The sequence below is a fragment of the Marmota marmota genome, unplaced genomic scaffold, assembly GCF_001458135.2.
Source record: "Marmota marmota marmota unplaced genomic scaffold, marMar, whole genome shotgun sequence".
Lineage (NCBI taxonomy): Eukaryota > Metazoa > Chordata > Mammalia > Rodentia > Sciuridae > Marmota > Marmota marmota.
This window is the reverse complement of record NW_025999914.1, coordinates 590,248-603,170: the sequence shown is the minus strand read 5'-3', so window position 1 is coordinate 603,170 and position 12,923 is coordinate 590,248. Positions and strand designations below refer to the sequence as shown.

General features: G+C 34.4%; 1 protein-coding gene across 1 annotated transcript; it reads left to right on the top strand.

The window, feature by feature from the left end:
- The first annotated feature begins 349 nt into the window (after positions 1-349).
- On the top strand, positions 350-1,294 carry LOC107160502 (olfactory receptor 2B11-like). The gene has a single exon (XM_015507168.1). The coding sequence runs from the start codon at positions 350-352 to the stop codon at positions 1,292-1,294; it is 945 nt and encodes a 314-aa protein (XP_015362654.1).
- The last annotated feature ends 11,629 nt before the right edge of the window (positions 1,295-12,923 follow it).

The window sequence follows — 12,923 nt, the reverse complement described above, 5'->3', positions numbered from 1 at the left end:
TTAACTAAACTTAACTGTCTGGAGAATAATACACTGGCCACCTTCCACTGGCTTGTTTTGTCGAAGAGAAAAGACATGACAACTAGTATCCACTAATCTATTGCATAGAGCTTTGATTTAGAAAAAAAAAAGTGAAACAATTTCTGTATTGAAAAAACTTCCCAAATATTTCTTTACAATGCTAATTATAATAACTATTCTACTCAATATTATTTTTGTGATTTCTATATACCATCTCTCCCCCATTACATATATTTTTCCTAGTGTTTACAGAACTTTTGCCAACTCAGAATTTTTAATATCACCCTTTTCTTTCTTGATTCTAGCAGGTCTCTTCTTTCAAAATTCAATGAAGCACATGAATGAAAGTTTTCCAGTGGATTTTATTCTTATGGGCCTTACCAAATATCCATGGCTGGATTTTCCTCTCTTCTTTGTCCTCCTGGTGTCTTATATGTTCACATTGTTGGGAAACATTGCTATTATTCTGGTCTCTCAACTAGACTCCCAACTCCAAAATCCCATGTATTTCTTCCTTACCAATCTTTCCTTTCTGGATCTCTGTTTTACCACAACAACTGTACCTCAAATGCTGTTCAACTTAGGGGGGCCCAACAAGAACATCACTTATATAGGCTGCATGGCCCAGGCCTATATATTTCATTGGCTAGGCTGTACAGAATGTATCTTGCTAGGTATCATGGCCTTAGATCGCTATGTGGCCGTGTGTAAGCCTCTGAGGTACTCTGTAATCATGGATCATAAGCTCTGCCTACAGCTGTCCAGCACTGCTTGGCTCACTGGACTGGCTAATTCACTGCTGCAGTCCACACTTACACTCCAGCTGCCCCTGTGTGGGAACCAGGTACTGGACCACTTTTTTTGTGAGCTGCCTGGTCTTATTAAGATGGCTTGTGGGGACACCACAATCAATGAGATTATTTTAGCAGTAGTGGCCACCCTCCTGATAATGGGTCCCCTCTCCATGATTCTTATCTCTTATACTTACATTGCCAGAGCTGTATTTCGAATCCCTTCCACTTCTGGGAGACTTAAAGCTTTCAACACTTGCTCCTCACACTTATTGGTGGTGTCTTTGTTTTATGGGCCTGGGATCTACATCTATATGCAGCCCTCAGCGGATGGTTCCCAAGACCTTATCAAAGTCTTGACTCTGTTTTACTGTGTTATTACTCCGATGGCCAATCCATTCATCTACACTCTGAGGAACAAAGAAGTTATAGAAGCTATGAGGAAGTTTTTAAGGAAGGCCATTTCATCTAAAGGAATATGAGAAAATATGTCTTATTTTAAATGGGAAGGCCCAAGAATACCTGCAATGTCTTCTTCTTAGTATATGTTCCAGGAAAACCATGCTCAAAAGTCAAGAAAAACTTTACTTATAGAGATATGCATCTTCATAACAAAACAACTAAAGAATACTTTGATACTACTTTTAAACTTTTGGTATGGTGTCAGTAAAAAATTCCAAGGGCATCTGAACTTTTGGAATAAACAAAGCTGAAAGTCATTACCTTGAAAATTGTTTCACTGTGTTGAAGATTTTAAAAATCTGTAAAAAATTAAAACTGCATGAAATTCTCTGTAAAATGCAAAGTTACTTTTATGAGTTCTTAAATCTAATTTTTAAGTACTTACCAAATAAGCTGAAGGAAATATCAACAGGCAAAGGAAACACTATTATTAAATAATGTTGATCCTATTGGATGTTGGTATGGTGAATAATAAATTTGGGTCTACATTTCATATTACAAATTATAATAAACTATATTTGGATCAAAATGTTAAAAATTTAAAATTCTTTCCATCAAAAAATAAAATGTATTCCACAGTTGTGGAAGAGAAATATATTTCTGAGAATTGAATATTATTATTAAACAGGATTTATTTAAAAATTGAGAGAACTGTATATAACAAACTAAACATTAAAACTGAAGTTATTGTTTATAAAAACTATAGCCAACATTACCTAGTAAGTAGGTAGGGATATATATATAATCATTAAAGAAGCAACAGTAAATGAATAAATACATAGATATTTTATTTGTGAGGGAACATAGGTAAGATATCATTATATGACAAAACTCAGTTTTACAAGAAAAATTTTTAAAAAACAAACAAGAGTACAAACTGACATGGGTTCCTAGATCTTTCTGCCAATTCATGTTGTGAAATGTCATAAACATGACCTTTCATGTTTATTTATTATTTATTCATGATGGAATTCAGAAACTAATATTTTAAATATTTATGAGGAATGTTTTAGGATATGGAAGTTAGCTGAGTCCTGTTATCTGGAGCAAAACAAAACCCCAAAGAAAGAGGTTTGAGAGCTAAGGCTAGAGCATAATCTGGGAAAATCTTTCTCCCATTTGACATAAGAGAATCCTAACCCCATCATCATCATTGATGCAAATGCAAGAAAAATAGAATATACATTCATCTTTGAATATCAATAAGTTACTGGCAAAATAGAAAATAACATGGTAGCATATTATATTGTTATTTTAATAGCAAAATAGCCAAATAATTCCAATTTCTATCAGTTGAATACTGACTGAACTTTGAATGATATAAGCAAAATGGAGTCCTATGCAGCTGTAAAAGGGGTAAAGAAAATGACCAATTATTTCTATAGAGTGAACCCAAATATGTAGTGTTAAGTAGAAATGAAAGCAAGGCACAACACAATGTATGTAATATAACCTCTTATAAGGAATGGGGAACATACAATATAAAAATGAATTTTCTTATATTTGAGAGAAAAAAACTGAAAACATGAAGCAAATTTAATGAAAAGATGAAATAAGAGAATGTGAGGAAGGAAGAGAGATGGGAATTAGACATCTCCAAATATATCTTATTACATAACTTATACTTTAGTAATTATAAAATGTTTTAAAATATTTATTTATTATTTTTTTGTGGTGCTGGGAATTGAACCCAGGGTCTCATGCATGCTAGGCAAGGTCTCTACCACTGAGCTACATTCCAAACCCTTAAATGTTTCAACACTAATACTTACATAAAATATTTGAAAAGAAGTCCCTCCCTAAAAACCTGAAAACAAACTGAAATGAAAACCTCATTGTATATCAAGTTGGTGATGTAACAAAACACAGGGAAGAAGAAGAAACTTTTTAGTTGACTCTAGAACACAACACATACTACATTCTTTTCTCCCCCAGACTTCTTGAGATATAATTGACACGTAAAAATTTTATATATTAAAAATTTTATGTTTCAACATATGTACACATAATGAAATACCAAAACCAAGCCAATTAACATGTCTATCACCTTGCATAGGTACTGTGTGTGTATGTGTATGTGTGTGTGTGTGTGTGTTTGTGTGTGTGTATGTGTGTGTGTGTGTGTGTGTGTGTGGTAAGAACACTGAAGATAGGGGCTGGGGCTGTAGCTCAGTGGCAAAGCACTTGCCTAGCATGTGTGAGGCACTCGTTTGATCCTCAGCACCACATAAAACATAAATTATTAAACAAAGATATTGTGTGTCCCTCTACAACTAAAAAAATTTTTTAAAAAGAACATTTAAGATCTACTCTCTTAGTAAATTTCAAGTATACAGTCTGATATTATTAACTGTAATCACCACGATGTACATTAGATTCCTAGACCTTTTTTTATCCTGTCTAATTTAAAAGTTGTACCTTTAAAAAAAATCAACATTACTCCACTTCTCCAACCTCCAGCCCCTGGCAACCACCATTCTATTCTACTTCAATGAATTAAACATTCTTAGATTTCACATATAAATGAGATCATGCAGTATCTATTCTTTCTGTGGCTGGCTTATTTCACTTAGCATAATGCCCACCAGTTTCATTCATGCTATCACAATTGTCAGTGTTTCCTTCTTTAAGGATGAAAGATATTCCATTATGTAGTGTGTTTGTATGTACATGAGTGTGTATTATATTAAACCACATATTCTTTTTCCATCCATCTGTTGATAGACAGGTTGATCCATATCTTGGCTATTTTGAATTATGTTGCAAAGAACATGGGAATACACATATCTCTTCTTCAAGGTACTTATTGCATTGCTTTTGAATATATACCCAGAAGTAAAATTGTTGGATCATATGAAAGTTCTATTTTAATTTTGAAAGAAACATCTACACTGTTTTCCATTATGACTAATTATGTTCTTACCAATGGTGTTTAAAAATTCCTTTTCTCTATATCTCATTAACACTTGCTATCTTTTTTCTTTTGGGTAATAGCCATTCTAACAGGTGTGAAGTGATATCTCATTGAGTTTTTAATTTGCATTTCCCTGATAGTGATGTTGAGTCATATCCTATTGGCCATCGGTCTTCTTTCAAGAAATGTCTATTCAGGTCCTTTCATTATTTTTAAATTAGGTTATTTGTTTCTTGATATATATAGGTATAAATATTTAGTTACATGTCTGTTTATAAACACACACATAATATATTTTAAATTTTGGTACATACTGGGGATTGAACCTAGGGATGCTCTATATTGAGCTGCTTCCCTAGCCATTTTTATTTTTTATTTTGAGACAGGATTTTCCCAAATTTCCCAGGCTGACCTTAAACTTGTGATCCTTCTGCCTCAGTCTACTGAGTAACTGGGATTACAGGCACACACAACCACTCTCTGCTCTTTATGTATTTTTGGATATTGATACATAATTAGCAAATATTTTCTTCCAGTTTATAGATTGTCTCTTCACTCTGCTGTTCCTTTGCTGTGCAGAGCCTCTTGGTTTAATGTGATGGCATTTGTTTATGTTTGTTCTTGTTGCCTGTGCCTTGGAACATATCCAAAAACAAAAACAAAAACTCCCAACATTACCCAGACCAATGTCATAAAGTTTTCCTCTCACGTTTTCTTCTAGTAATTTTATAGTTTCAGATATTTTTTTAAAAGAGAGAGAGAATATTTTTAATATTTATTTTTCAGTTTTCAGTAGGCACAACATCTTTATTTTATTTTTATGTGGTGCTGAGGATCGAACCCAGCACCCTACACATGCCAGGTGAGCGCATTACTGCTTGAGGCACATCCCCAGCCCAATAGTTTCAGATTTTAAACTTAAGTTTTCAATCAAATTTTAGTTGATTTTTGTTTATAGTGTGAGATAGGGGTCTAGTTTCATTATTTCATGTGTGGATATCTAATTTTGCTAGCACCAGTTATTGAAGAGAATTTCCTTTACCCACTGAGTATTCCTGATAACCCTATCAAAGACCAGTTGGCTGTAAAAACAGAATTATTTCTTAGCTATCTTTTCTGTTTTATTGGTCTATATGTTTGTGTTTGTGATGGTACCATACTGTTATGATTACCATAGCTTTGTAATATATTTTGAAATCAGGAAATATAATACCGTCAGCTTCATTCTTCTTTTTGAAGACTGTTTTGACTATTTTGGGTCTTTTATGGTTTTATGTAGATTTTAAGATTTTTTCCCCCTATTTCTGTGAAAAGCCCATTGGAATATCGACAGGAAGTGTATTGAATCTATAGATCATTTTTAGCAGTATGAATATTTTAAGAATACTAATTCTTCCAATCCAAGAACAGAGGATATATTTCCATTTATTTATCATAATTTTCACTTTCTTTCATCAGTGTTTTATAGCTTTCTGTGTACAAATCTTTTACCTTCTTGGTTAAATTTATTCCTAAATATATTATTATCTTGATGGTATTATAAATGGGATTATTTTATTAATTCCTTTTTCAGATAATTCATTGTTAGCATACAAACACCCAACTGATTTGTATGTTGATTTTGTATCTTGCTACTTTATTGAAATCATTTGTTAGTTCTAATAATGTTGGTGGAGTATTTGGGGATTTCTATATATAAAGTCATGTCAACTGCAAACAAATAATTTTACTTCTTCCTTTCCCATTTGGATGCCTTTTATTTGTTTTTATTGCCTGATTTCTCTATCTAGGTTTTCTGGTAGTATGTTGAATAGAAGCTGCTAGAGTGAGAATCATTGCCTTTTCCCTGATCCTGGGAAGAAAGTTTTCAGTTTTTCACTATTGTTCATGATAAGCTGTGGGCTTATCATGTAAGCCCTTCATTACAGTGAGGTGTATTCCTTTAATACTGAATATATTGAGAGTTTTTATCATCAGGTGATGTTAAGTTTTGTCATATGATTCTTCTGCATCTATTGAAGTGATCATAACCATTTAGGGGCATTTTGATTCCTATGCACAGAATTTCCAGAACATAATATCTGACCATGAGATCAAAGCAAAGGAAATGAGAAGATGATTCTGATGATGGGGGTTCACTTATCTATTTTATTTCAACTTATTGTATTATAATACCAAACTATATCTCTAATTTTTAGTTGTTTTTATCAACTTTGCCTTTTGAAGCCACTAAATAAACCCAAGCTTCATATTTTACTTCAATTTCTCCCAAATATCCAATAAGTATGTAATCATTAAGAATGCCAGCATGAAAAAATTAACCCAAAGTGGAATAAGGCATCAGACCAGAGACCCTGTGACTACTAGAAGAAAATGTAGGACCAAATTTCCATCATCTCAGCTTAGGAACCAAATTCCTCAGTAAGACTCCTAAAGTGCAAGAAGTGAAACAAAAAAATCAATAAATGGGATGGCGTCAAATTAAAAAGCTTCTTCAAAANCTTTGATATAAAGAGAGCAACTAAGAAAAGAACAGGGAAGAAGAGCATGAGGAAAAGATTAACATTAAACAGAGACGAGTGGGGGGAGAGAAAGGGAGAGAGAAGGGAAACTGTATGGAAATGGAAGGAGACCCTCATTGTTACACAAAATTACATATAAGAGTTTGTGAGGGGAAAGGGAAAAAAAAACAAGGGAGAGAATTAAACAACAGCAGATGGGGTAGAGAGGGAAGATGAGAGGGAAGGGGAGGGGAGATAGTAGGGGATAGGAAAGGCAGCAGAATACAACAGTCATTAATATGGTATTATGTAAAAATGTGGATGTGTAATCGATGTGATTCTGCAACTTGTATTTGGGGCAAAAATGGGAGTTCATAACCCACTTGAATCAAATGTATGAAAGATGATATGTCATGAGCTTTGTAATGTTTTGAACAACCAATAAAAAAAAAAAAAGCTTCTTCACAGCAAAGGAAAGAATCAATAACATGAAAAGATAGCTTACAAAATAGGATAAAATCTTTGCCACATGCACCTCAGATAGAGCATTAATGTCCAGGATATATAAATAACTCAAAAAGCTTAATAATAATAATAATAATAACCCAATCAATAAATAGGCAAAGTAACTGAACATGCATTTCACAGAAGATGAAATATGAATGGTCAACAAATATATGAAAATATGCACAACATATCTAGCAATTAGAGAAATGCAAATCAAAACTACACTGAGATTCCATCTCACTCCAGGCAGAATGGCAATTATCAAGAATACAAGTAACAATATATGATGGTGAGGATGGCACATTGATACATTGCTAGTGGGAATGCAAATTGGTACAACCACTCTGGAAAGCAGAATGGAGATTCCTTAGAAAACTTGGAATGAAATCACCATTTGACTCACTTATCCCACTCCTTGGTATATACCCAAAGGACCTAACATCAGGATACTATAATGATGCAGCCACATCAATATTTATAGTCATTCAATTTACAATAGCCAAGCTATGGAACCAAACTATTTGCCCTTCAACAGATGAATGAATAAAGAAAATGTGGTACATGGACACAATGGAATATTACTCAGCCTTAAAGAAGAATGAAATTATGGCATTTGAAGGTAAATGGATGGAGCCAGAGAATATCATGCTAAGTGAAAATAAGCCAAACCCCAAGCCAAAGTCCAAATCTTCTCTCTAATATGCAGATGCTAATTCACAATAAGGCAAGATGTGAGAATAGAAGTTCAGTGGATTAGGCAAAGAGGGGAATAAAAGGAAAAGAGGGGAATGGTAATAGGAAAAACAGTAGAATGAATTGAACATTAGTTTCCTATGTTTACATATGAATACATGACCAGTGTAACTCCGTATCATGTTCATCCAGAAGAATGGGAAGTTATACTCCATGTATGTATATTATGTCAGAATAAATTCTATTGTTATGTATAACTAAAAAGAACAAATAAAAAATTTTAAAAAAATAAAAGAAAGCAAGGTTAAATTATAGATCCCTTAAAATCCAGTCCATTATTACTCAGATTATTTTTTGAATAATAAAATAAATATTTAAATCTAGTAAAAAAAAACACCAGCATGAAGAAATTTGCTTAAAATCTTTCTCTGACATAACATATTCATTTTCAAAGCCCTCATCACTAACTTTCCTAACAAACTCCGTAATAGAAATAAACACCCAACTTCTCTTGGGCTCCTATTTAAACATGTTATTCTCTTACATTTTGGATGTCCATTTGTTACAAGTAAACACAGTTTTTTATTTATTGGAAACTTCTCAGATATATCGCTAGCAGATGGTTTATATATGTTTGTTGAGTAGGTCAACTGTAGGACTCAGGCAGGTTTCACCCTACAGCCCAGTGGGCAGCACATTGAATTTCTCTGTAAACAATTCTGAGTGACATTGGCCCCAACTTCTATGTTTGGAGTAAAAGTTCCCCACAGTAGTACTTTGATAAGTACTACAGAGGCATAGTTTTCAACTTAGATTTGTAAATTCCTGCAAAAAATATTGAAAATGTCACACCAACTCGGAGACTAGAGACATAGTCTGGCTGAGAGTTGGAATAGCTTGCTGAAGGCACCATCTCAGAGGTGATATTATATTCTGCAGGATTTCATGAACCAGATTTTCTAAATGGTTCTGTACCTCCAATAGGAGGAATACATGTTCAGGAATCAAAAATACATGTCCAGGTGGAAGCAGGATTGGCCCCATTAATCATGACTTTGAAGGAACCACTGGAGAATTTGTGCTTCCTATTTCTATAACACTGAGTTTGGCAAAGGATACAGTAAGAGGCCCATTAAAGTAGAAGCTATAACTTATCATGTAGGCATTTTGGAAGCCTTGTGTACAGGGATTCGCTTGCATATTAATTGCAAGGGAGATTGCAAAGTGAGTTTTTCTGGCATCTACCTTGAAGATGTAGAAGTTAAAAATGGAGAAAGTAAGAGCTATATGTATGCTCAAAATATTTTGGGTAGTCACAAATAGTTAAATACTCACAACATCCAATATGATTGGAAGATCAACACACTTCATTATATTTGCTATTCCATTCCTGGGTAAATATCATAAAGAAAAGCTAAATTCACTAGAGAAACTCTCACACATTTGCAAAGGGGAAGAGGAACAAGGATGGTCAATACAGCATTTCTTGTAATGGTAGAAAATAGTAAACAACATAATTATCATCAATAGCAGAATGGTAAATAAATTGGAGTATATCTATAACCTGAAATGGTATACAACAGTGAAAATAAATGATTTAGAGACAAGTCTATCAGCATTGCCAAATCTCACATGTAAAGTACTGTAGTTTCTATCTGAAATGTACCCGCTAAGGCCTTGTGTTGAAGACTTAGTCTTCAGCCCATAGCATTCCTGGGAAATGGTAGAATCTTAAGGAAATGGGATTTAACAGAAGGAAGTTAGGTCATTTGGGTCATGTATTTGAAGGGAATATTGAAGTCCTGACTCCTTCTATTCTCTCTTTTGCTTCCCAGTCACAATACACAAGCAGCTTGCTCAGTGATGAGATCCCCACTGTGATGTACATACACTTAGCTACAGGTCCAAAGTAATGGGGATAATTGGTCATAGACTGAAATCTCTAAAACAATGAGCCAAAATGAACTTTTTTTCATTTTAAGTTGATTATCTCAGGTATTTCTGTTATTGTTGCCGCGTCCGGCTAACGGAGCCGAGTCCGGCGAGGGACGGCGGGGTTAAAAATACACAGGACACCAAGGTTCTTCATCCAGGAGGGAGCGTGTGCGCGCTTTATTGCCAAATTTGTTCCCCTTATATATCTTTTTAACAGCTGCGGGAAATTACTCAAAAGTGAGGAGGGGAGAGTAATAACTGCGTCCTTGGGTTACCATCACGTCACCGTCCCCTATCAGGAGGCTCGAACAGGTCAAGATGTTCCCGAGAGACACATATGTGCGAGGCAGATAAACAGGGAACCTCAAGCCTGCATCATGGCCTTGTGAGCTGGCCACATTGACATGCATAACAAAGAACTGGGGGTTGAGTCCCCAGGGGCCAGGGCGGGCCTACTATCAGCAATTGTAATGGAAAGATGCCTAACAAAGTATTAAGTAAAAAAAGTAGTAAAGGTTTATGTAAATATATATGCATGCTAGATTTATGGACATTTTAAATTCTATACACACACACCAAGCACCACCACCACCACCACCACCACAAAATCTGGATAGTTGTTACTTCTGTGGAGGGAGAACAATGGGGTGGAGAAGAGACCTCCCAATACAGTTTTATCTAGAGTGTTTTATTTTGTAAACTGAATAAAGGATACACAGGGACTTCTTATTAAAACTAATATTGCTAATATTTCCAAGCAAATATAAAAGTAGAAATGTTAATTTAAGGAAAAACCATGTGCCTGTTGCCCATATTTAAAAAGTACCAACTCAAGGTTACCTTTACCACAATCTTCAATCACTCTCTGGATTGTATCAGTGGAGATTCCAGATATCATATAAACTTTATCTGCTAATAAGTCAAGATGTAACCCTAAAAGACATGAACTCTTTTTTAAAATTTTGTTCTAATTAGTTATACATGACAGTAGAATGCATTTTCACATATCATACATAGATGTAGTATAACTTCTCATTCTTTTGATTGTACATATTGTAGAATTACACCAGTCATGTAATCATATGTGTACATAGGGTAATAATGTCTGATTGATTCTACTATCTTTCCTACCCCCATACCCACTCCCCTCCCCTCACTTTCCTCTGCACAATCAAAAGTTACTTCATTCTTCCCTACCCCCCATCCCCATTATGAATCAGAATCTTCATATCAGAAAAAACATTTGGCATTTGGTTTTTGGGGATTGGCTTACTTCACTTACCAAAATATTCTCTAACTCCATCTGTTTACCTGCAAATGCAATGATTTTATTCTCTTTTAATGCTGAGTAATATTCTATTGTGTATATATGTCACAGTTTCTTTATCCATTCATCTATTGAAGAGCAACTAGGTTGGTTCTACATTTTAGCTATTGTGAATTGTGCTGCTATAAACATTGATGTGGCTGCATCCATGTAGTATATTGTTTTTAAGTCCTTTGGGTATAAACCGAGGAGTGAGGTAGTTGGATCAAATGGTGGTTCAAAGAATCTCCAAACTGCTTTCCATATTGTTCGCACCAATTTGCAGTCCCACTAGCAATGTATCAGTGTGCCTTTCTCCCCACATCCTTGCCAACACTTATTGTTTGTATTCTTAATAGCTGCCATTCTTACTGGAGTGAGATGATATCTTAGAGTAGTTTTGATTTGCATTTCTCTAATTGCTAGAGATGTTGAACTTTATATATATATATATATTTGCTTCTCTTAAAATGGTATGACATAGGCAGCATCTTCTGAGAAGTGTTTGTTCAGTTCCTTGGCCCATTTACTGATTGGATTATTTATTTATTTATTTTTTGGTGTTAAGCTTTTTGAGTTTTTTTTATATATCCTAGAGATTAGTACTCTATCTGATGTGCATGTGGTAAAAATTTGCTCCCATTATGTAGGCTCTCTATTCACCTCACTGGTTGTTTCTTTTGCTGAGAAAAAAACTTTTTAGTTTGATTCCATCTCATTTAAAGATATTGTGTCCATCTACAACTACAAAAATATTTTGTTTTAAAATATGTGGCAAGAAGATTGTGGACCTGTTCTATTTAATGTTTTTATTTTACTCTCTTATGTCTCAAATCATATTTATCATACTGCATAAAGGAAACAATTCCTGAACAAAATTTGTGACCATCTTTCCAGTTAACAGCTTTTGTTAGTCATTGTGGTTCTTTTCAACAGGTTGTTCTTGACTATGACTTACTGTGTATTCCCTGTTGTAGGCATACTGGGAATACTGCATTGTACAGAACACATAAAGTTCTTTGTACTTATATTTTTGTGGAGGTAACATATGAAAAGCAAATTTTGTTTGCTTTTATTATGTTTTAATGTCAGCTGGTGCTGAGTGTGACAAAGAAAAATTTAGCAGAGGAAGAGGATGAATGGTGGTGGGAGAGCTGTTTTATATAGAGTGGGATATATATATATCTGTCTAAGGAAACAATTTGTAACATACTTTGATGAAATGAAAAATTCCCATTGCAGACATCTGAGTAAGAGCATTCCAAGCAAGGCCATCAAATGCATTATGGTATGCATCTGACATGTCTAAAAGGATTTAATTGAAGTAGAATAAGCACAGAAACATTGGTAGGAAAAAATACTCTTTATTCTAATAGTCATATAAATTTCCATTATTAGGAATGTGAAATCCTCAAATCATATGCATTACTTTTAGCAAAACTTCAGTAATCTTTCTGCTTTGCTTCTCTTAAAATGCTATGGCATAAGCAACATCTAATATTACAAGTAATGGGAAGCCGCTTCAAAAGACACTCTAAGTCAGAATTCAAATCAAAAGAGAGGTTTATTTACTTGGCCAGGGATTGTCACCCACCCATTAGAGATTCAAGCTCTGCGGGAGGACATCAGCTTCCTGGTCTGTCCAAGGAGAATATAAGGATAAAAATCACAACTCAGTGATTTGCTTATCGTCATGTAAACTTGCCAATCACAGAAATTAAAACATTAATAAGTTGAACCTGTGGGCTCTAGGCAGGACTGGACTTTTCCAGTCAGCAAGCAAGCCATAAAGA